Below are 25,686 nucleotides of genomic sequence, written 5' to 3' on the forward strand. Positions count from 1 at the left end.
CCTGGGTGCACAGGTATCAGGGTTGGAGAACTGTTGTAGTTGGGCATTTGAAGCATCAGCCAGCAAGACAGGGTGACGTTGATTAAATGGCAGTTTATAGAAGACAGAGGAGTGAGACATGAAGGTCCGTTTTCATCTTCCCCATAGGGCAGGAGCACTACAACAAGCAGGCCTTTGGGGACTGTTTCTGGGCGACCTTTGTAACCATGGTTTATTGGAGAATTTTGCCTCGCCTGCTTTCTAAAAGCCTTGGGTGCAGCTTGCAATAAAACTTGTGTACAGCAACACAGAGGACTGACAAGACAGGAAGGTAAAGGCAAGCTGTGGGAGTGAAAGGCAGAGCTGTCTGTGTCCTATAAAAGAAGAAAAGGTACCCCACACCAAGTCCTGACAGACGCCAACGTGAATAAGCGCAAGTGTGGTTTCATAGTCTCTGTCAGAGTGGAGAAAGATGATGATTTGTAAGCAGTCATTTTATTTTTCAAAACCTGGTAGGTATGAAAGCACACGAGTCTTGCTCAGGGGAATGAAATGCAGCCGCATGGCTGTGCAGCTAATCAACAGAATTTTGTTACGCATAAAGCTGAAAGTCTGTCCCCGTTCTATGTCCTGCGAATCTGACTCCTTAGAGAGCCCCCACAGAGATGAAACCATACGGTATTTGTCACTGGTAGTGGCTTATTTTACTTGGTGTACAGTGTGAAATTCATTCATGCTGGACAGATGGCTCAGTGGTTAAGAGCCCAGATTTGATTTCCAGGCCAGTCAGCTCGCAACCATCTATAACTCCACTTCCTGGGGCCTCCATTGGCACCTGAACTCACAGGCATGTACCTGCATGCACACAGCATGTGAGTACACACACACTTAAAAATAGTAAAAGTAAATACCTTTTAAACATTCATTCACGTGACACCGCATGAAGGAATTTCCTTTCCAAAGTTGAATAATATTCTGCTATGTGCTCACACCATATTTTGTATACCTGTCACTCTGTTAGTGGACACTTGGGCTCCCTCCACCTTTTGCCTAACTTGAGTATTGCCATCATGAGTTTTCATGTACATGTCTTCAGTTGATACACTATCAATTCCTGCAGGATTTTTAAAAGTAGAATTTAGGCATGAAAAGCTTTTACTAACAGAGAGAGAGAAAGAAGTTTGTATCACAACACTCTTGTAATGAGTATGGTAGCTCATCATTGTCACCATTGCCACTGCAATGGAAGTCATTCCCCAACAGCTGTGTGCCAAAGAAGAGCCCTTCCCTAAGGGCTCTTCCTAGGGACAGATTTCCATTCCTTACTGTTTCTGTCTTCGTGTTTTCCTGACTTTCTAGCAAGTTTCCTGAATGTCAGGGATAGTACCCATGAGACAACTAAAGGGTGAGTATTATTAGTACCTCTAAAATTGTCCACCTCAAAGGTGAACCCAGATGAGCCCATATATCAATGTGTAAGAGGTCAGAATAGAGATCATTAGTAAAAATCTGGAAAAGGCAGGTGGGAAGAGTACACACACACACACACACACACACACACACACGCTCGCGCGCGCGCGCGCGCGCACACTGAAAGGACCTAGCTGTGGTCTCACTCCAGAAGGCCAGTGCATGAGGAGCCCCTGTAAGCTTTCAGATGCTGCTGAGTTTCAGTTTACTTGACCAGATGTCTGCTTGCATCAGAGTAGAAAAGAACTGTGATTCTAGAACTGTCATTTGCCATCAGCAGGTACCAGGTAGCCATCTGGGTAGATAAATGTCTATGGGGTATTTTAATTTTTATTTTAGCTAGGTAAGACCAAAACATGAATGCCAAAACATGTTCTTATTGGACTCCCAACAGTGGCAGTTGGGGTGTCTCTGACTCTTTTGTCTTGTCTTGGGACCCTTTTCACCATGTCCAGTCTTGATATGAGTGTTTGTGTCTAGTCTTATTGTAATTTGTTATGCTGTGTTTGGTTGATGTCCCTGGAAGGCTTGATTTTTTTTGAAAGAAGCAAAGAAAGAGTGGATTTGAGGAGACGAAAGGTATGGGGGATTGGAAATAATATGGGGGAGGACTGTGGTTAGGATATAATGTGTGAGAGGAGAATTAAAAAGAATGTTACAATGAACCCATAATGTAAGCTAGCACGGTACTATTGATATGATCTGATAGCATAAGTGTACTTCATTTTTTTATTGTTTGAGAATTTCATACAAGCATCCAATATGTTTTGATCAAGTCCACTCTCCATTCCCTTCCTTCCAATTCTTCCTGTATCCCCCTGCCACTTATGTCTCCAAACTTCATGTACTTTTTTGTAACCCATTAAGTCCACTTAGTGCTTCTTATATCTGCATGGGGATAGAATCATCTACTGAGGCATGGGTCATCTCTCAGCGGTCCCGTCTCTGAAGAAACTGACTCTTGAACCAGGAAATAATAGTTATAGATCATTGTTGGAAACACCTCAGCTTTAAAAGATAAAAACCATATGACACATTATTTTGTGCATAAAATGGATGGGAGGTAATTTTAATAATAAGTGGCCAGAAACATTAAGGGAAAAAAGATAACAAGATAGTGTGAGTGCTTAGACACAGGTGTCCAAGTAATTTCGATATGAAATAAAACTATCCAGTTCACATGCAAATCATTTCAATTTTGAAGACTCCACACACCCTGATCTTAATGGCCTTTGTCTAATCCCTACTATTATTGTAGGAGAAAAATTTTCTAACCCAAATTTTCTTAAACAACAACAAAATGTTTTCTGACTGTGAATATTCACTTTTTTGCAAGTGGAATTCAAGTAGAAGAGACAGGGTTACATAATGTCGTACGATTTTTAGTTGAGTGGAGTAGAAGTCCCAAGAGAGGGCCCAGTAGAGCTACAGTTACAAGTGAAACTGGTTTCCCAGTTGGAAAAACTTTCAAGTACCTGGAACTGTTGAAGTATTTTAAAATAATTTCCCAGCAGCTGGGCATTGTAACTCATACCTGTAATGTTGGGCTACACAGCAGAGCACATGCATGTATATATGTGTTTGCATGCATGTGTGTTCAAAGTTTTATTTTTGTAATTTTTTTGACCCAAGGGGCTGGAGAGATGACTTAGTGTTTTTCTTTTGTTTTGTTTTTATTTTTACGAGACAGGGTTTCTCTGTATTGTTTTGGAGGCTATCGGTCCAGCCCAGCCTCGAACTCACAGAGATCCACCTACCTCTGCCTCCCGAGTGCTGGGATTAAAGGCGTGCGCCACCACCGCCTGGCTGACTTAGTGGTTAATAGAGCACTTGTTGCAAGTCTTTTTCTGTCCCACCAGCCAACTCCCAAATCGTGATATGAAGACTTATTATTAATTATGAAAGCTTAGCATAGGCTTGTTTCTAACTTATAACTTAATCTAACTCTTATAACTTAAATCAACCCATTTCTATTAATCTACATCCTGCATGCAGCCCTTGGCTGTTACCTCTCCTCTTGGACATCCTGCTGGTTCTCTTTCTGGCTGATTACTCTGCCTTCTTCTTCCCAGCATTCTCTCTGCCCCCAAAATTCCTGCCTAGCTCCTGTTGGCCATTCAGCTTTTTAGCAAGCTGATCCAAGTGACACATCTTCACAGCGTACAAAAGATTTCTCCACAACAAGCACTTTCTTCTATTTCAGAGGACCCAGTTTTTTTCCAAAACACATGTTCACAGCATGTGTAGCTGCAGCTCCAGGAAACTGATGTCCTAATATGACCTCTGTGGACACCAGGCACACACTTGGTGCACATACATACATACAGGAAAAACATTCATGCACATAGAAAATAAAAATGAATCTCTTTTTAAAAATTCTAACCCAATATTCTCAGAATCAGATCTGGATTTCTATGCCCATTTTAGGAGTTGTATTTGCACAAATTCCAAACTTAAGAAGGTGCACAGAAAAGGATTCTATATGCAAATATGTTCGTGTGTAGAAGCAGAGGATAGTGGCTGCCAGCCCTCTATGTGTGATGCCCAGATAGCTCCCCTTCAGCTCACTGGTCAAGGCTAACTTGGAGTTACACACTTATTTTTCATTTTTAGAAGCAGAATACAGAGTTGCCTTTCTTTCCGAAAGCAGTCAAGCATAATCTTACTTGATGATACCTGATTATTCTGTTCAAAATAGAATGCAATCATTAACTGAATAAAATCATATAGAAGAATCTTTCTGCAAAGGCATATTGTAGTGCTAATACCAGTATCGCACCAAAATATTGTCCCTACTTCTACTTCTTTGAAAGTACCTTTCTGTATATTAAATCTAATTGTGAAAATAATGTGGTATAGTTAAGTATGTTTGTAAGCTGGCCAGCTTATTTTCATGAATTTCAAACTATATTGAGTATATAACCTTCCTCTTTTTGAGAGGAATTTGGGAACACAAAAGTTCTACTACATAGTGGAGAACAAAGTACCAACAATGTACTCATTGATTACAAAATCAGTGCCATCTCAAGATCTCTGTGTCACTGAATGACTGTAGAAGAGACTCAAAAGCTATTTTCAGGCCAATGGTGCCTGAGATTTTAAGTAAAGCATCAGAGTTTAGATCATGGCTCCCTCAAATATAAAATTCTTCATAGCCATGAGGATAGTTCCTTACAAGATATCATAAGAATTATCAAAAAGTAACTCAACTCTTGTATGCAGGAACTCTCCCTGAACACAGTCCTAAGGACTGCAAGGTTATTCAACAAAGGGTTAAGGACTGTGCTCAGACCTACGTGACAACAGTTGCTTTCTTTAGGTGTGTTGCCGTGTGAACCTCTCATGTGCTTTCAGAGAGTCTGAGTCTCTCTCTAACCTTTGTTCCGTGTGTGGATAGTGTGTTAACACGTCTTAGTAGCAAACACTTTGACACGCAGGTGTTTACTTCTCATGTTCAGCCTTAGGCAAGTCACCTCTACCTTGTGAACATCTGTCTTGTCTCTCCTCTGCCCTTGGTGTGCCAGCCTATATATAGACATGATGATAATAAAATGTTTTTTCCTTGAAATTCATTTTAAGAGTTTGATGCTTTCTTGGCTTCTTTCAACCAAAATGAACCATAACTTCTCTAGAAATACTTTCTCTATTACAATTATATTTTTAAAGAGCAATGTCACACTGTAGTTTATGCTTTGGGAACTGCTGCATGGTTCATTCCTATGCCCATGCAAAGTTGGAATTATTCATGGTATTTGGGTTTTGCCAGTGAGACCCTTGGGTCTCAGAAGTCACAGGAGACAAGCCTCTGAGCTGTGTGGCACTAGGCTCTCCACGGCAAAGCCAAAGTTGCCTGCTCCCCTGTGGAACACATTGGTTAGGACTGGAAACATGTGTGAGTGGCTGGGAGCTACTCAGTCAGTGAAGTGCTTGCCCCACAAGCACTGGAACCTGAGCTTGATTCCCAGAACCCACCTTAGATACCCAGGTGCAGGGTTTGCTTCTACTGCACATGTTGGAGAAGCAGAGATGGGTGGATCCCTGGGATTAAACAGCCAGGCTTTGCTTACTCAGAAAGCTGGCTGGAGAGAGACCTTGTCTCCAAAACACAGGGGGATGGCACCTTCCTCCTCAGGATGCTATATTCTGGCATGCAAAGTTGTCCTCTGGCCTCCACACCAACATGAAGGCATACTTGTGCACACACACACTCACACAGGCACACACACATGCGTGCACACACACACTACATATGAGGACAATTTCAGAAGCCAATGTCAAGTGCATATTTGTATCAATCTCTAATTTCGGAACCACTTACTAATCTTACTATCTATAAATTACCAGTATTCCCCCTGCTTCCCACGACATCGTATGCACACTTGCGTGCCTCCATTTCTGAGCTGTAACTACTTCTCATTCATTTTCCTTCTCTTCTTTTATCATCACATATATATTGAGTAAAAGTTGATAAGTTAACACTTGCATATCATATTATTTCTGACTTTTAAAAGGCCTGGTTGAGCACAGGTCCTCTGAGAATCTTGTGATTAACAGAGTGAGAACTGAACTGAGCACCCCCCCCCAAAAAAAGCACATAGAAATTTTGAGGGAATACTCGCCTCAAAGTACTGAGAGAAATTACCTGTCAGCCTAGAACTCTATAGCTGTAGAAGGCATCCGCCAAGCGGTAGTTAATGACTCTTTGAAACAAGTTGAGACTCAGAATTTCAGTTGGAAGAATCACTAAAATATGCTCTTCAATAAGTAAGAAATTAAACCCAGGAGTGAGGCATGATGGGAAAGACATGCTGATGCCCAAACAAAGACAGTGATGCCTCCAAACACTCGTGTCGAGCTGCACGGGAGCTACATAGCAGGGTGGGTGCGTGCGTGCGTGCGTGCGTGCGTGCGTGCGTGCGGGCCTGAGTTCCATCCTCAGCACTGCAGGAGGGGGCCGGGGTGCTAATGAACACACTGGCGAGTCTAAAACAAGAAATGTGTGTCTGTGAAAGAGGCAACGCAGTTTTGATGGTGGCTTGACAGTATGGAGGGTTGCAAACCCTGAAGACCATTAACACAGAGATTTTAATGGAAGGAATAGAGGAGAAATGGTGCAGTGTTCTGAGAGCTTCCTGCTTCTAGGGGGAAATCTCCCAGTTAACTTTAGACTTTTAACTATGCAAGTTCTTCATTCAAAAATAATGTAACCATGCAAGTTCTTCATTCAAAAATAACCATTAGAAGTGTGAAAATAGAAGCTCACCTTCTAAATGCCATAAAGAGAGAGACAGAGAGAAGTTCAGAAAGCTGAGTAGATCCGGTTCGTGGAAGGAAAGTAGCAAAAGAAGCAGCAGAAGGAGAGGAGGAAGTTTAAATGGTGGGAAAATCCAAGCATGTGCAGTCATCATAATAAATGAAAACAGATTAAACCGAGTGATTCAAGTGGCCAGTGTTACGGATTGCATAATGGCAAAACACGAAGGTGCTCAGATTTTTTTAATTTGTCTTTTGCTGATTAGATGCATGTGGCAAATTTTAAACCAAAAGATTATAAAGTTGGCGAGAAAACACCAGGCAAGTCCTAGCAAGAAGGAGGAAAAGGAGAGAGGGAGAGAAAAGATGGCGTGGAAATAAAGCAAACAAGCTAAAGAAAAAACTGAAGAATACAAGAGCGGGAAGCTTGACATGTGGGTACATGCCTGCTATGCCAGATATCTGGAGGTTGAGGCAGTAGGATTGCTTTACCCCAGTGTATAGTCAACACAGACCTTGTCTCTTTGGGGGCAGAATGGACGCCTGGTTTCGATCCCCAGCACCATAGAAACTGGGTATGGTGGTGAGTGCCTGCAGTCCTACTACGCCAGTGGGTGGAGGCAGGAGGGTGAAAACCTCAAGCTCATCTTCAGCTACATAGCAAGCTTGAGGCCACTCTGAGCTACATGAAACCTGACTAACAGCAATGCTTGCTGTTGTTATTATTAACAGTGTTACCTGGTGACGAAAGGAATTGTAAATATAACAGTATGGAGAGAAACATGAGGAGACAAATCAGCAAACACTTGGAAAAACTTGCTGAGCTGGTGACCTGAGAGTGGAAAAGAGAGCAACTCTGAGCTACCCTTTAACACGTACTCATCTGATGGCAGAGGAGTTGGGGCCGGATAATGGGTGTGGAAGGAAAGGGCTCCCCTGTGCACCGTTGGTGGGAAGGGGCACTAACGGCTGTAGGAAGCCTAGGCAAGCAGTTCTGTACCAAGCTCTGTCTTGTGGATACACTGCTGTTCCTTGGGCATCCTTTGTAACAGCAATAAGGAGATAAGAATCTTTGTGTCCCCACCACTGAAGATGAGTTTGTTAAATTGTGATGGGACTGGAAAGATGGCTCAGTGGTTACGGACACCTGAGTGTAGGTCTCCAGCCCCCGCACCATGCAGCTCACAGCTGTCTGTAACTCCAGGTTTGAGAGATTTGCCACCCTCTTGCTTCCATGGGCACTGCATTCATGCATGTGCACATGCGCGCAAACACACACTTTTTAAAAAATTTGTTAAAAGCTGTGATGTGATTCACAAACAAAGCTTGAAGCAGCCAGAACAACATCACAGAGTCTCTGGTATTAAAGTAGTTACATCTCATACTTAGGTGTGGAGTGGATATTAGTTACTGAGGAATGTCATATCTAGTTTCAAATCACTGCATGGCATTACAGGAGTGTGTATTGTTTTATACACACACACACACACACACACTAGTTAATACATCCATCGGAGAACAAATGACAAGCTCTCAAGCTGGTTGTTCCCATCTTGAATAAGGAAGAGATGGGCCAGATCCAACAGGAGAGAGACTAGACCTCACCTGTGCCATGATGAAACTGTTTAAAAGTCTAAAGCAAGTATTGCAGTGGTGTTAGCATTTGTTATATGCTTAATTCTGGGTGGCAGATCTACAAGATTTTATTATTACTATGTGTGTGCCCATGTGTGTGTGTGTGTGTGTGTGTGAGAGAGAGAGAGAGAGAGAGAGAGAGAGAGAGAGAGAGAGAGAGAGAGAGAGAGAGAGAGAGAGAGATTTGTCTTAAATTGAAGTAGCTTCTAGCTTCCGACAGGAAGAGGAAGACACCATACATACCATCCAGAACAAAGTATGCCATATTTCCCTGTGCTCCTGGTGTTCAAGTCTTGGAAGAGCCTTAGCACCGGAAGGCAATGCAGGGTGTATCCTGGGAAGAGGCTGCAGGGCAGGCGCTCACCTCTCTTGATTCGCCTGGAGAAATGCATCAGCCTTGTGACTTCCCCTGTGCCTTTGCTTTGGCAAGTCCTTTCCTGTTTCACCATCCATCCCTCATCATGTTTGCAAAGCCTCCCAACAGGCGTATTTTCCTGAAAAGCATCTAAAAACAGTGAGATGCCTTGTTTAACCCTCAAGGAAAGAGAAAGAAAGGCCTCTTTGTTGTGCAGCATGGATTTTTATGGAAATATTTGGGTAGTGGGGTGAGGGGATGGGTTGGCTGTGTGGATGGAAGTATTTGTGTATATGGCGATAAGCTGCCATGTTGCTGTGTGTCTTGAGTAGAGGCAGTTCTTCTTGGGTTCCATGCCTCACTAAATTGCCTTTAATTACCGTATCACGTTTGTCGATGAAGTTGGCGACAGACGCACTCCACAGACACACTTGCAGAGGTGTGAGTATGGGAATACGCATGGTTTTGACCACCTTCTGCTCACGGCATCTGACCCCGTCCTTTCCAGAAGGCGGCCAGTCTGCCACACCTGCAGCCAAAGGGAACTCGTCCTGGGGCTCCACCCCACATCACCACAGCTGCCCTGCCTTGTGGGTGTTCCCACCACAGAACCACCACCCACTAACAGTACCCTTAATCTGGAAGGGAGTCACGGTACCCTGACAGCGGCCTCCCATGTTCTCACAGGGAGCCAGGAAGTGGCTCCATAGGGCTTTAGAAACAGTTGGCGTAGTCACTCAGAAAGGCATCTGATCTGTCTTTAACATGCACACCTGCTTCATGAGGAAGGCAGAGGGGGAACGGGCTCAGGGCTCCTGCTAGGCTGCCCAGGCTGCTGGCCTGGACATGGTGGTGGCCTGTCTCAGACATGTGCGGCTGCTTTTCCTTTCCAGGGAGAAGATGCATCAGTCCGCCATGTACGAGCTGTGCCAGGGGATGCGTCAGATCAGCCTTCAGTTCGTGCGGCTGCAGCTGACCTTTGAAGAGTACTCCATAATGAAGGTTTTGCTGCTGCTGAGCACAGGTACATCGATGTCCGCCCTGGCACTCTTTCACACGGTCAGGTCGTCTTCCTGCAGGGGAGTGACCCATTTATGATGCTCAGGTAGCTGGCGCCCACCCCTGAAAAGAAATGCAGAAGAGATGGAAGGAGGGTTTTGACCTCAGACGGACTATTACTTGCTGATGATAAAATTATGTATATATTATACAATGTAACCATTCAGGCCTTGAGGCGGGGAGTGTTGTTAAGCATTTGGCTATGTATATATGGTTACCTGGCCTTTGCCTTGGGAAGCTTAGTCTGACAAGTTCAAGGGTAGCTTGAATGCGCTGATCGACACGGTGACCTACTGTGACTAGCAGAAAAGGGCTGTGACAGTGACTCAGAAAAGAAAGGACATGCTGGGCGTTGGTGGCGCACGCCTTTAATCCCAGCACTCGGGAGGCAGAGGCAGGCGGATCTCTGTGAGTTCGAGGCCAGCCTGGTCTACAAAGTGAGTTCCAGGGCAGCCTCCAAAGCCACAGAGAAACCCTGTCTCAAAAAAAAAAAAAAAAAAAAAAAAAGAAAGGACACTTCAGTTCTGTAGATGAGGGATAGCATGTAGCCCTGCTGGATCGTAAGGGGCTCTGCAGTGGTCCTAGACTGGGTATGAGGGTGCAGTCTCTTTATGCCGTTCTTACTGGCAGGGTGAGCGAGCATGTACAGGATGGGGATAGATGCTTGACTATTATTATTAATTTTAAATATTTTCATGCATGCATCCAGTAATTTTCCAAGATGCATCAGGTTGTGTTGTACTGGGGAGGCAGTAGGGGAGAATAAAGTAAGGATGTTGATTTGACCAGATTTATTCAATGCCCAATGGGGGGGAGGATCTAAATCTTACCTCCAACACCAACACTTTTGAGCAGGTGGGTGGCAGGGTTAGTGCTGCCTTTCATGGCTCTGCGAGGACTTACCAGCAGGGAAAATTCAGGGAGCAGCAGGCGCATGGCAGACCTCAGAAGCACTGAGACCCATGGGCCATGGTGACTGGTCACATGATGAGCAGGACCATCGCAGAGCTGGTCTCGGTGACCGTCCAGATGGAAGAGGAAAGTGAGTCTGAGTAACCCTGATGTAGTGTAGTCAGTACAGGAGAGGCCCCTCACCAGAATGCCATAGTGTGAGTCTGGCTTTGAGAGGATTTTATGGACTATACAATGAATTCTAGTTTTTGATTGGTTATTTTTTATACCAACTCTGTATCCTGCTAGAGATGGCCAGAAGATGGGGAAATTTTGACACTAGAGCTCAGAAGTCAGGTTTAAAACATAAATAATATTTGTTATTATCCATGGTTGAGACTCAATAGTAAGTAGAATTGCTGTGACTGTTAGGATTTTTTTTTATAATAATTGACTTTTATTGACTGACTGACTTTTTATAATAACTGACCTACAAAAATGTAGGTCATAAAAACTAAAATTAAACATAAGTCAGTTATTACAAATCAGAGACATATTCTCATCCACATTTTACATTAACTTTCATTTAATATACTTTGATTAAAATATATTATGTCCTCCCTTCCTTCTCCTTCCTCCAATCCCTCCCATGTTTCTTCACTCCAGTCTCTCTCTTAAAATTAGTGTACTATTTTTCTTTAATTATTATTGTTGCATATACATATAGATAACAAATATATAAACATAGCCTGGTGAGTCCACTTTTGTTCTTTGTGTATGTTTGGGGGCTGGCCACTTTACATTGGATAACCAAGTAGGGGCTCACCCTTGGGAGAGGCTAATTCTCCCTCCCTCCATCGTTACTAGACACCTGTAGTTTGGTTCTGCGAAGTCTGCCCCTCTGCATTAGCAAGTTGTCTGTTGATACTGTCTTTGCTTGGGTCTTGGTTAGGTAACACAGCCCCACAGCAGGCTCCCTGGCTCTGTGACTGAATGTCTCATAGACAGATTGGCTCTGGCTCACTGTATCGGACATCACAGGCCATGGTCATTGGCCCCACATGTTCAGGGTGGAGACAGCATGTGACAGAGGGGCTTCTTCATAGCAAGCAGAAAACGGAGGCGGACAGGAAAGGGTGTAGCGCCCACAGACTCACTTCCTCCCGTTAGGCCCACCTCCTAAGTTTCCAGGAGGCCCCAAAAGAGTGCCACCAGCTAGGGAGTGTTTCCAAGCATGAGCCTGTGGGGCATACATTCTAATCACAGGCCATCTCCTGAGTTGAGAACAAAGAACCAGCAGACGCTTGGTAAAGGCAGAGGGGACGGAGTGTCAGAGAGTCCGTACGGTCCCAAGACGGATATGACTAGTGCTGGGACTTGAACAGAGAAAGGTGAGAAATTGAAAGGGGACAGCTGAAACTGACCATAGGGGCAGATGGGAAGCTTTCTTGGGCTTCTGTAATCAATTTTGAAGGGAAAAATCTCATGGAACTAGGTGCTCCAGGAGACAGAAGGGCAGCAGTAGTCTTGGGTGCTTCCTTCTCAAACAACCACACAAGAATTTTCAGATAGAGAAGAAAACGTTTGAGGGAGCTCACCAGATATAGAGCCAGGATGATGGCAGGAGACAATGTAGCAGGGAGAACTCCGAGCCCAAGGCAGCCACTGCGGAAACCGAGAGGAGTTTTGGATATCAAGAGCCAGCCTGCATGTCATGGAGAGTAGCATGGGATAGAGAGGATGGGGTGATGCCGTAAAGAGGAAGGCGTGTGGTCCACGCCCAGCCCCACGCATGCCCCACAAAGGGTTGTGGAAGAGGTGGTCTTCCTATGCGAGGAGACTAGAACTGAGTGGCTCAGGGCAGAGCAGACAGGCAGAGGTCAAGTTCCAGCTGGCTCTGAGGATGGAGCCTGAACCCGGAGATCAGAGCAGAGGGACTGTGGATGACAGCTTGACCTCATGAATGTGGAGCCTCGCAGGTCAATGTGCTTGCCTTCCATACGCTGTCTAGTTTGACCCGCAAAGCACCTCCAAGAATTTTGGAGCCCCATTAGGAGGTGTTTGTTGGTGTTCTCCATGAGGACTAGGACTCAGGACCTCGGCGTCTCTCAAGGCAATGCCTTGCTGCTTTCCTGGGGACTAGCTTGCTGACTGCCTCTGAGGTGGGTAACAGCAGCAAGGGGCCAGCAAGCATGGGGCACGATGGTTGGCAGCCACAGCAAACCTGGCGGGAGAGGCCCCTCCTCAGCTGTGTCCGCTGTGGAGGTTGCTCTTAGCCTCTTGCACTGTTTTCAGTGAATCTCATGCCCAGGGCAGGGTTCAGGTTTCCTGGGTTACCACAGGCTGGGCCATTCCTCATCAGTTGCACCCAGACATCCCTATGCAGGGTGAGTGGGAAAAGGCCTTCTCTCCTGCTCCACGTCCAGTCAGGGGCTTCCTCAAAGTCCTAATTTTCCTCCCCAGAGCATAACTTTGCAAAACTTATCCTTCAGTTTAGTAGAAGTGGTATTATTCCATTTTGAAACCATGCTGCTCACTAGTCTTGTTTAGAAAAACATTTCCCTAAAGCATTAGATGGAAGATAGACTTAAAGGGAAATGATTTTGCCAATGCTCACATTTCTGATTCTTTACAAATCTGACTACTTGGACTTCTCCCCTTCCTTATCCTGCTTACATCCAGTGACCTTTTCAGCCTCCAGCGGCTTCTGATGTCATTTTTAAACTACCTGAATTAGCTTATTAGCTTCCAACTTCCTTAGTACTTTCAATTCTGAAAAAAGCAAATTAAAAGGCAGGAATGCCTAAGGAGTTTTGGAATCCCAGAAGCTGCAGGCTTTGGCCAGCTCACTTGGCTGCTCTGTATGAAGCCCGCTCTTGAAGCATGTTAAGTTTCATAACGGATGCCCAGGCTCTCGGGATTTAGCGGTGGTATCAGAAGAATCTCGAGCTCTTTGCTTAGAGAGGACAGCAGACTGACTTCAACCTTCTAGCTCTCGCTCTTCTGCAGCATGTAGGCGCTGGAGTTGTTCCAACAGGCCTGCCGCAGTTAATAAAGAAACTCAGAAATTCTGGGCAGACATCCAAAACTCAAGTTTTTGCTTAACTTCCCTTTATTTCTTGATTTGTTTCAACTTCTAAAAATTGTGGCTGGGAAACTGAGATGATACACCCCAGCGTGTTATATTTGCAGCAATAAGACATAAGTGTTAATGTTTGATATGGGATGATGTAATCCTGATTCTTTGATAATGCAGCTATCAGAAATATGGAGGGTTTTGGTTAATCTAGTTGCTTTAGCAAATAGTATTACAATAGTGAATGGCACACTGTCCTTATGTGGTGTGTGGGTTTTTGGGGGGGGGGGCAGGTAGCACTATCACATAAGCATTCATTGAAAAAGACTTACTTTGGCTTTGTTGCTTTGAAAACTGCTAATCTGTTGCTGGGCAGCATAGGCTGGTCTTGGCAAGCTTTCAGCTTCCTATAGCAAGTTTCAAGTTTATGTTAAAGTGTTGGTGGATCAAGTTTCACTGTTAACATGCCAGTTATTGCCATCTTTCTTTATTTTTTAAACTTTAAAATGATTTCTTAGGGGCTGGAAAATGGCTCAGGGGTTCCCAGAAGCCACACACTGATTTACAACCACCGGAAACTTGAGTTTCAGGGATGGTGCCTTCTTTGGATTTCTTATGGACACCAGGCATGCACACGGTATACATACATACATGCATGCAATAGCACTCAAACACATAAAATTGATAAACTATTAAAAAAACAGAAAATGATTTCTTATATAATGGGTGGCATTTAACTCAATATTAAAGTGGGATATTTAATGCCACCGCTGCTGTTTGGCAAGCCTCAAGGACCTCTGTGGTGACTTTAGAAATCTGTTAGCCTCCAAAAGCAGATGTAAGGAAGCAGTAAGTCAAAAGCCCCAACAGCATGGTGATGGAGGTTGATTCATAAGCCAGTTCGCATCTTTATTTGCAAAAGCAAGGTTAATTTGGAGGCAATGGTATACCTGGTTCACAGAACTCTCCAGAGCTCTCCACAGCCACCCTAAAGTGCTAAAGACCCAAGAAATTACTGTTTATGACAGTGACAATAAAAATGAGTAAACAGAAGGTTTAATCAAGAAGTAAGAAAGTAAGAGCAGTTTGAAAGTCACAGTGCTATTATCACAGGGTGGATTTTCATGAGGTCTCCATCTCCTGAAACCACAGCTCTAGGCGACTGCACTCCTCCTAGGTTAAGGCCTCCGTGTTGTCACTTACTGACCACACTGGAATCAAGCAGGAAGCACACTGTCGAAGAGGCAAACGTAGCTGCACGGACACAGATGGCCTCCTTTGCTCCTTCCTCATCTATCCTGGCAGGCGGCTCCTCTCAACGGGGCATGCGGTTGGGCATGGACGCCCACCCGTGCACGACGACACGAATCCCCATTGGGTGGGGTCTGGCTAGGGAACCCAGGGCCGTGTACATATTAGACAAGGGCTCTGCCACTGAGCTGCACATTCAGCTCCCAAAATATTCTTCGGAAGAGAACCTTTTGTCCCACTGTGAAAACCTAGTCACTAAAGAAAACATAAGGAGAAAATACGATCCTTCGTTTCCTGCCTCATCGAAGGTAAAAGTGAGCATTGCTTCTCATTCGAGTGCGGCACAGTGTTGAAAACCAGTGGGCACTTCTATGATAAAATCTCCACAGCCAGGTGATGGTGGGCAGTCATAGAAAATGGCTATTCAGGATGACTGCCTTAAATGCCACCCTAGCCTTTATCCAGTTGCTGATGGAAGCAGAAGCAGAGATCCACAGCTAAGCAATGAGCCAAACTCCTGGAATCCAGTTTCAGAGAGGGAGGAGTGACCAACAAAGGGATCAAGACCACGCTGGGGGAACCCACAGAAACAGCTGACCTGAGCAAGTGGGAACTCATGGACCCCAGTCTGACAGCTGGGGAACCAACATAGGACCAAACCAGGCCCCCTGAACATGGGTGTCAGCTAGGAGCACTGGGCAGACTATGGGGCCTCTGGCAGTGGAACCAGGATGTATCCTTAGTGCAGGAACGGACTTGGGGAGCCCATTTTCCTTGGAGGGATGCTCTCTCAGCCTAGATACAGGGGAGGGCCTAGGCCCTGCCCCAAATGACTTGACAGATTTTGATGATCCCTCACAGAAGGCCTCACCCTCCCTGGGGAATGGATGGGGGATGGGAAGGGGCATGGAAGGATAGGAGGGAGAAGGAATTAGGATTGATATGTAAAATAAAATCATTTCTAATTTAAATTTTAAAAAAGAAGAAGAAAATGATTATTCAGAATTGTCCATGTGGTACATGGCCAGTTCCCATGGTGTTTGTAATTGAACTTGAATCAATGCTGTCTGGGCTTAGATTGTCCCACGATACTGAAATATGTTTTCCTGCCTCTGAGGTATTGACAAGCTAGGATTTAGAAGCCACTCTGAAGATAGACTACACAGCATACAGTGCATGGGATTTAGGAGGTAGATATTGAAAATGGGTTTGAGCTGTCTTTTATTTATTTTACACTCCATAGTAGTGAATCCACTTACAGCCCAATTTCCTCATCTACAAAGAAAGAATAATAGAGAGCTATGTGATAATATTGGTATCAGGACAAAATGAGCTAATGCATGCAAAGTAATAATCCATATGTAATAGATAAGTTATCATTCTTTTGTGTTTGTGAGAGCTAATACTTGCCAAGTATGTAGCTGCCATATTTATTCATAATTACAATTAATTAAGACTTAGCCCAGCCTCATAATCAGTATGTGAATTTAAAATATTAGAGGCTATTAGACTGCAAAGATGCTAAAGCTGTTTTTCACATGGTGAAATGTGTGTTTGTATTCCTTAACACAGTTCCAAAAGATGGCCTCAGAGCCCAAGCTGCATTTGAAGAGATGCGGACAAATTACATCAAAGAACTGAGAAAGATGGTCACCAAGTGTCACAGCAGTTCTGGGCAGAGCTGGCAGAGATTCTACCAGCTGACCAAGCTTCTAGACTCCATGCACGATGTAAGTAGACGAAGTTAATGTTCAGTGATCACACACACACACACACACACACCACACACACACATATACACACCACACACCACACATACATTCAGACACACACACCACACACATACATACATACCATGCACACACCACATCACATCACACACACACATATACACATACACACACACACATACACACACCACACACACACTCAGACACATATACCACACACATACACACACATATACACATACACACATACACACACACTCAGACACACACCACACATACACACACTCACACTCACACAACACACATACCACGCACACACCACACACACATATACACACACATACACACACCACACACACACTCAGACACACACACCACACATACACACACTCACACTCACACAACACACATACACACATACCACACACACACACATCACACACACATATACACATACACACACATACACCACACACACACGCACACACACACACACACACACACACACGACTTGACCCACAAAAGCCAGACAACTGCATTCATGGGGCTATTGGAAGAAATGGAGTCAAGTGTCCAGAGAGAGACTGCAAGAGTTAAAATCCAGTTAAGGTGACCATTCTTTTCCTAACCTTTGGGAAGAGCCTGTGTACAGAAGGGTATGACTCTGCCCTGGACCAGGGAAGGCGCTCAGATTTGCTACAGGTGTCAGATAGAGTTTCACATTTTTGTTTGCAGTTTAAAAAATGTTTGGTTCGTAAAAATGTTTGCTTTAACATTGCATAAATAGTGTCCATCTTCCACAACTGTTAATCTAACAACCCAATCTTTCAAAAACATTATTAGTGGTCCAGGGCCAGCTTGGATCACCTCAATCATTGCCAGGCTTTGAATCCTATATTCATTATTCTTCATAGGAGGCATCTCCCTTGCTCTGGGTAAATACAGAAAGTGGATTCTGCGTTTTTTGTTTTCTGGTTTCATCAGTCAGAGATCTAGCGGACATGTTGGTTAAGTTTCCACAAATACCAAATCAGATAACACTCTCTCTTTCTCGTTACTCTTTGCAAGCAGCTTTTCCAGTTCTTGCTTAAAGAATGCTGTGTGCAGTCGTGCCCAAGGGGGCCTTCATACCGAGGAGTTTCCACGCCTTTTTTTTTTTTTTTTTGGACAATCAGCTGTCTAGGTTTTGCTTGTATGGTTTGAATGATAAATGACTCTTGCCTGAGAAGGAAAATGTTGACAGACTCAGTGGCCAAGACTGTAGTAGTAGTGTAGTCCTGTGCAATCAGAACTCACTTTGCACCACCGCAGTGTTCTTTCCTCTGTGCTGTTGGCCCAGGTGGAGAGGGGGCGCTTCCTAGTGTTTTGCACAGACATCTGCTTTCGCTAAGCTTCTCTGATAACAAAGAGGCAAGTCTCTCTTCAGGTCAGCTCAGGGATGTATCGACTTGGAAATGTGAGATGATGGTTGGCAAGGCTCACGACTCATCCTGGAGAAAATAGAAGGGGCATAGCGATCTTCCCTGTGTGAAGTCTTATATCACAGGGTATCACCTGGGTGAGGTCAGCTGTTCCTTCCCCACCGACCTCATTGGCATTCCTTCTTAGTAGAGGTGAAAGCGGGATCATATGGTTCATCCTTAGTGAATTCTGCTCTTTGTACAAAAGCAATGAGCGCTATCAAATCGAGTGTGTGGGATAGGTGGTGGTTGTGAACATCTTTAATACCCGCTCTTAGGAGACAGAGCTATGTGAGTTCGAGGCCAGCCTGGTCTACAGAGCAAGTGCCAGGACAGGCTCCAGATCGACACAGAGAAACCCTGCCTTGAAAAAAACAAAATCAAAAAATTAGTATGTGGGCCTACAGAGATGCATCAATAGGAGAGCATGTTCTGAGCAAGCTCGCAGACCCGGGTTCAAATCCTCAGTGCCCACCTAAAAGCCAGGCATGGCTGCACTCATAGACCGGATGCTGGTTGGAGGTTGCTGGCTGCCATCCCAGCTCCAGGTTGGTGAGAGTCATAGAGCAGGGAATCCAACATCCCTCCTCTGTCCTCCAGTGTACCTGTGTCATCAGGCTGGTGTGTGTGTGTGTGTGTGTGTGTGTGTGTGTGTGTGTGATTTCTCATCATAAATTAGTGTCTTGGATTTTATTATGTAGATACAGTTGGTGCGTGGTAAGTTGAACCAATTAAAAAAGGAATTAAGTTTTGCAATAATCATGCATTCGTGATACTATACCACAGCAACCCAGCTAGTGCCCATATCCAACTCTAGATGCTTCCCCTTGCCCTCTGAGGTGGTCCTTGTGCTCTCATGGTAGATGTGCTGAAGTTCATCCACGCTTTCATGTGTTCCGAAGCTATGCAGTGCTCTGTTTTCTGGAGGCTCTACACTGCGCATCACTGAGCGACTATTCCATATTCGTGTATGTTGTCAGTGCACTCGCTGATGGACACTTGGCGTGTTTCTGGCTTGTAGTAGTCTATGTAAATCCCGAATAATTCTGCACCAGCCTTTGTGAGAAGACAGACACTTCTCCTGGGGGGATATCAGGTAGTGGATTTCCTGGTGGAAAATGCATGTATATTTTTGGTTTTTACAGGAAATGCCAGAATGTCTTCCAAAATGGTTAGTCTTACATTCCCATGAGATGTACCTGAGAGTGCCGAATGTCCCACACCCTAGTTGACAACACTTGGCACGGCTATCCAAAGTTTTTAGTTTGGGTGTTCTGTTTGCTACATGTTGGCAGTCACCATGGTTCTTAATTTGCGTTTTCCTAATGGTCGGTGGGGTTAACCTTTTTCTCCACTTATTTGATGAAGTATCCATTCTAACTCTTTGCCATTTTTATTTAAATTTTATTGTTCATTATCTGTTAAGTTTTTAAACCTCTGAGCCATCTCTCCAGCTATAGTTGTTATGCTTTACAAAGCTTTTAGATAGAGTAGCTACAAACATTATTATTCTCAGATATGAGGGTTTTTAACTATTTTTTTCCTGGTCTGTGGCTCTCCGTTGCCTTCTCCGGGAAACAGCCTTTTGAAGAACCATCTTATGTGAATGTGCCCTTGCTGTGGAGGTCAGGGACAACCACGGTGTGGGTCCTCATCTGGTGCCTTGCTGGAGACAAGGGCTCTTGTTTTCTAGCGTGGAGCACCAGGTGAGTGGGTCCTGGAGAGCTGGCAGATTGCCCCACTCTGCCTCTCGTCTCCCTGTGGGAATGCTGGGACTTTTAACACTTGCAGCTCGTACCCAGTTTTTCTGTGGTTCTAGGCATCCAAGATCAGGTGGCTAGGGTTAGTGTTAGGATTAGAGTCATATTTGCACAGCAAGCTCTTTTACCCTGCCACTGTCTTCCCAGCCTCAATGTTTTTAAGTTTAACAAGTATGCTGCCCTCTGTTGCTGTAACAGATGCTTGAGGTCAACTGGTAAAAAGAAAGTGGTTATTTTGCTTCACCATTTCAGGGGCCTTCCATCCTTAACTGGATGACTTGGTGCCTTGGGGCCAGTGGCAAGACAGCACATCTTGGCAGGTTTAGCAAAGCAAAACCACTCAATTCTTCAGGAGCCAGGGAACAAAGAAAGAAGAGTCCTGGGTTCCACAATCAACCTTGAGTGTACACACACACACACACACACACACACACACACACACACACGCATGCACGCGCGCACGCACGCACACAGCTACCTCCAGAGAGCTAAAGACTTCCCTCTAGGCCCCACCTCCGAAAGCTTCTGCACCTCTCCCTAGCAGCAAGAGTCTGCTGCACATATGTCATTGGGTGACATCTACAGCAGCGGAGTTCAGGGATTGCCGCTGCCTTTGCCAGCCATGTTTTTAGTGCTGTGTCTGGAAGTCTTTGGTTGCCTGGGGCCACAGACCTTCCAGCTCTTCCTTCTACAGTCCTGTCCCTCCCTGCATCTGCTGTCATAGAAACAACGTTCTCATGCTTTGTTCTTGTTTACCGTGAACATTTAGGGTTCCTGCAAATAGAATGACATATTCAGACCGTGTTACTCTATTTTAGTGGAAGGGAAACACACTTCTTGGAATTGATCTTATCCAGGAATCTTTTGTTGTAGGGCGTCAAAAATGCTTGCTTTCAAAGGAGGTCAGAGAGAATTACCCAGAGTGCTTTCTTTCTATTCCGGTCCAGGACAGAATGCATGGGAATTCTAGAGGGTTCTTTCTAACACTCGCTTTGAGTGGGCTTGGGGAATGCCCAGTGTTTGCATTTAAGTCAATCCTTGAGTCAACATTGTGGCGTTTTCCTCAAAGGAACAAGTTGCTGCACCACATAGTGGCTGTTCACTTTCTGGAAAGGAGACTGCATGTTCTTGATCCCCACACAAGTGAGAGTCACTTAAACATAGATGCAGTTGTGCTCCCAAAGCTTGCATGTGTGAGGGCTCCAGGACACGTGGGTTTCTTTCACACATATATGTGGGCAGAACTATGCTGAGGTGAGTGAGGGAAAGGAATGTCCTTCAAAAACGGATCCTGGCAGTCGGTCAGCAGCTTCCCTGAATCAGGACCCTCTGAACATCAGTGATTCCCCCAAACAATGCTTCAAGGAGCACAGCTCTGGGAAGATTCTGGGAGGTGGGGTGTGTTCGGCATGGCTGAGGTTTGGGTGTTGTGTGTAAAAACTACAGAGATTCTTTACCGTATGGGAGAGAATTGGCAATCATTTTAAAGCTATTACTGGAGGTGTAAGACATTTCCTGTGGGTATAGGAAGTATGTGTCTAATGAATTTTTTGCTCTTTTCTGTGCATTCACAAGTTAAGGAACTTTGTGGTATGGTCTGTGGTATTTAGTAAACACAAGTAGTATCTCTTGAGGCAAAATGCCCTTTCCTTTTAAATATTGTAATAGTTACAGTTTTATTTTGGTACATACACTTTACAAAAATGAGCCATGAGCCAGGCGGTAGTCCTTTAATCCCAGCACTGGGGAGGCAGAGGCAGATGGATCCCTGTGGGTTTGAGACCAATCTGGTCTGCAGAGCTAGCTTTAGGACAGCCAGAGCTGTTACACAGAAGAACCCTGTCTTGCAAAACCAAAACAGAAAAAAAAATGTGCCCACACCTTGTAATACAGACAGTGCCAGGGAGAACACACAGAGGATGAGACCTCCTGGTCAGCTTGGAGTCTACAGAGGCAGAAAGGTCTCCAGGCACTGGGGTATGTCGCCTGGAGGGCACTTGCATGCTCCTGCGGTCATCCCCCTGTGGGGGAGCCTCTGCCTCTGTGCACCAGGACAAAAGGAGCCAGATGGTGCCTGGAGGTCAAGGTGGGCACGCCTTGAATGGTGGATCGTTAGTGACCCTTCTAAATGGACACGTTTCGTAGAGATGTTGGAGCCAGCTGTGCTTAACGGAAAGGTGGAAAACGTTAAGGATGTCAGAGACCTCCTGTAAAAGCCACGGAGGCCCAGAGCGTGATTTCTATGACTATGAGCAGTTGGAACCACGCAGGCTCACCGTGGGTACCTCCAACACCTCTCGATGAGGAACAGCACATGCCTGCAGCAGCTGCTCATCTCAGACAGGGCTGCACCAGGGAAGCCTGGAAACACACATCTGGTGGCATGGACGACAGCTTTGCTGCTCCCTGCTCCCCGGGCTCATATGGACCTTCCCCAGCATCTTCTGGAAGCTTGTCAGTTCTGTGAGGCACAGTCACATCCCCTGAAGGCTGTCTACCTCGTTGTTCATTGTCCCATGGGGTTAAGAAAGCCATGGCTAAATGTTTGCACAGCTGCCCAGCTTCCCGGATGAATGCTGTGCATATGACCATCACACCTAGACAGGACTTGTCACTCAGATCTGATCCGACTACTGAAGGGAAATACTGAGTGTCTCTCGCTGTGTGACTAGTGTCTGCAGTGCTGTGGGGAATGTCGGACAGCTGAGGCGGCTCTTGTCTAGCCAATCTTGGAGCCTGGGAGCCTTCCCCAAGGCGAGGTGTTGGGGTGGGAACCAGGCGATGGGCTGAGGGAGCACCAAGATGAGGTAGAGTGTGCATTGGCTCGCTGCCAAGGGTTACTAGCACGTCCTTCAGCATGCTTACTGCTCGTTTCCTCAAGAAGTGCCTCTGTGTGCAGGCTCAGCCCTGGCCGTCTCCTTCCTGATTCATTCACATGTGGGTCTGAGGGTGACACAAACCTCTGTAAGCATCATTTACCAGAGGCCCGCAACAATGGGGTGCTAGCTCCCTCTCACTTTGAGTGTCGTAATCTCCCTGGTCAAGTTCTGACACCAAGATAGGAGCCAGCAACAGAAATGTGACAACCAGGGAGAGAGCAAACATGACCCGTGGCCCTCCATCAGCGTCCCTCTGAGCACATGTGGTACACGTGTACACTTCTCCTCCATGCTTTCGTCCTCAGTTTCTTCATCCCTAAAATGGGCATAATACCACATTACAAAAGAGACAACTGGATAAAACATTCATTCTCTCTTTCCCTGTTGCTTCACTGACAATAAATCGGGATATTTGATTCCACAATTGTAATGAAGTGCCCAGGCTGCCAGTAACGCAGGCGTCTGGGAGGGAGCAAAACCCAAAACCATGCGAGTGTTTCATGTAATTGTTAGCAGCGTCATGCTGCCGCCTTCTCTGGGGAGACTATGACTAAGAAAGATGCTAAATAAAGTTGTTTATTGCTGTCAGCTGATCAAGCTAGGCCTTACCTCCCCAGGAATCAGGGAGCAAGCAGACAGAGATGTCTACCCATAACCAGTCTCACAGTGAGGATTCCAGACCCAGGGTATGAATGCTGCCTGGATGGTGAGGTCAGGGAATAATGCCTGGCCATTTACACTGTCCCCCTTGGCATTCCCCTGGTAGGTAGAGGTTGGCATTTGCATCTCAAGTTTCTGGTTTTAAGTGTGGTCCAGCACTTCCCTGGGTGAGTTGTGCCAATGGGCAATTCGCTACCTTTGGAAGCATGTGGGCATAGTGGAAACAGTGAGCGTCACATCCATTTAATGTCAGCTGTGGTGGCTGATAGCTCTCGCCCTGGCATTCTGAAGCAAGAGGAGTGCAGGTTCCAGAGGAGCCGAGCTTTGTGGCAAGTTGAGGCCAAAATGGGCTGCATAGTGAGTCTCCGCCTTGCCTCAGCATTCTTTTCAGAGAAATAAATAAACAGGGGCTGGAGAGATGGCTCAAGGGTTAGGGGAGCCTGGGCTCTCCTATAGAATCTGAGTTCAGTTCCCAGCACCCACATTAGGCAGTTCACAATGACTGCAGCTCCAGCTGCAGAGATTCTAGTGCCTTCTTTTGCCTCCCAAAACACACACACACACACACACACACACACACACACACACACACACACAATTGTCCCACTGAGTCAGAGGAGTTGACTTGAGTGTGCTATAGACAGTCTGTGGTCTGAGGATTGGTGATGTTAGATGTTGGTAGCTGAAGGAGCAAATCCTTGGAGAGTTTTGTGGGGTGCCCTCATGGGGTGTTCCTTCATCAGTAGTCTAACGGTGACATCAGTTGGTGGCTTGGATGGTGTCTCCCTTCTTTGTATATCTGAAAGAAGGGGGAATGATGACGCAGTTGGATGGCGGGCCTCGGCACTGAGGGGTTTGAACCACATCCTCAGACTAGAAGGTTGCTCTGTCAACGCATGCTCACCCCTGCCGTGTGCGGCAGCTGATGTTTCAGTTCATTCAACTCGAGTCGTCCAGGGCCACTAGCCTCAATTCCAAATGCCCAGTAATGCGTGTGGCTACTTGCCACGGAGTTAACTAGCAAGAACGGTTCTATAGACACACAGGAGGGCAAGAGCACTGGGGAGCTGGTCCTGAGGTCCGGGCGAGAGAAGGTGGCCTGGGAGTGTGACATGTGCAGCTGGCCACGTGGCATGGCAACAAGCACGTGGAGGAAACGGGAGCGATGGGGTCGGAAAGGAAGAGGGTGCCTGCTGGGGGACGGTCCGGGAGGGGCGCTCTCAAGGAGTGGCAGCTGGCTTGTTTCAGGTTGGAGATGTTAGGACCTTCCAGAAGAAATGTCCCCTGAGTTCTGCGGATGAAGGCAAGCTGCTGATACAGTCGCGGGAGGTAGTACCATCCCTGGCGCCGGTGGATAGACAGCAGGAAGGGTGTGGAGCTGCGCCCACAGGACAAACGGTGACCACACGACTTAGGAAACGAGAGGCAGCTGCGGAGGGGCTGGGGGCTACAACTGAGGAGAGAAGAGGCAAAAGAGAGAAGAGCTGGAGTGTGTATGCTCTGTGCAGGTGCTGGCCCGCGGGGCAGAGACTAAAGAAAAGTCAGCTAGCACAGCTCTGAAAAGAAAGCCCAGTAGCTATGGCAACCAAGAGGGCTTGTAGCAAGCAGTTTGAATCGACTTATTTTCTCTCCTGAGGTTTCCAGCAACCGTATCAAGATCCACAGAGCAAATGGGGATAAGAGTCAACTCTATCCAAAGCCAGCCTAATCTACAGAGTGAGTTCCAAGACGGGCAAGGATACACAGAGAAACCCTGTCTCGAAAAACAGAACAAACAGAACGAGTTAACTCTAAATCAAGTCCAAAGTGTTGCTGAGAGAAGTGAGACAGATGTCTTAGTGAATGCACACGCTCTGTGCACTTCTGCCGTCTGGCGGGATGTGTGCATGCCGGCTTTTTGAATGTGTTCTAGAACACACATAGGTTATGTTCGTGTGGCTAAGAATTCCCGTAGCTTAGGAAAAAATGGCCTCGTGAGCAGCCCCCAAGCAAACCTCAGCCTCCACCGTGGCCTCCACGTGCACATGAGCTGAGAGCTTTGTGTTGTACTGTGTGCACGTGTGTGTCGGTGTGTGTGGACGACACAGCCGGACAGCAGAGGCAGCTGTGGTCACAGGAGAGCTGATCTTGCGTCCTATGATGAGATCACAGACCTAACTTGTCACTGTCACAGCGCAAGTTAATAGCAAGGACATCTAATTTAGGATTGTAGGTCCCAGTCTTCCGTG

At 45.9% G+C, this 25,686-nt stretch overlaps 1 protein-coding gene across 5 annotated transcripts in view; it reads left to right on the plus strand.

The window, feature by feature from the left end:
- Nr3c2 (nuclear receptor subfamily 3 group C member 2) overlaps positions 1-25,686 on the plus strand; it is a 332,360-nt gene that overhangs the window by 276,066 nt on the left and 30,608 nt on the right. For all 5 annotated transcript variants that reach the window (XM_040734819.1, XM_040734820.1, XM_013118894.3 and 2 more), the window contains 2 exons: positions 9,586-9,716; positions 16,542-16,699. In XM_040734819.1, coding sequence (XP_040590753.1) covers positions 9,586-9,716; positions 16,542-16,699 — 289 coding nt within the window. The remainder of the gene's footprint in view (positions 1-9,585; positions 9,717-16,541; positions 16,700-25,686) is intronic.

The sequence above is a fragment of the Mesocricetus auratus genome, unplaced genomic scaffold (genome assembly GCF_017639785.1).
Source record: "Mesocricetus auratus isolate SY011 unplaced genomic scaffold, BCM_Maur_2.0 Super-Scaffold_100041, whole genome shotgun sequence".
Classification (NCBI taxonomy): Eukaryota; Metazoa; Chordata; class Mammalia; order Rodentia; family Cricetidae; genus Mesocricetus; species Mesocricetus auratus.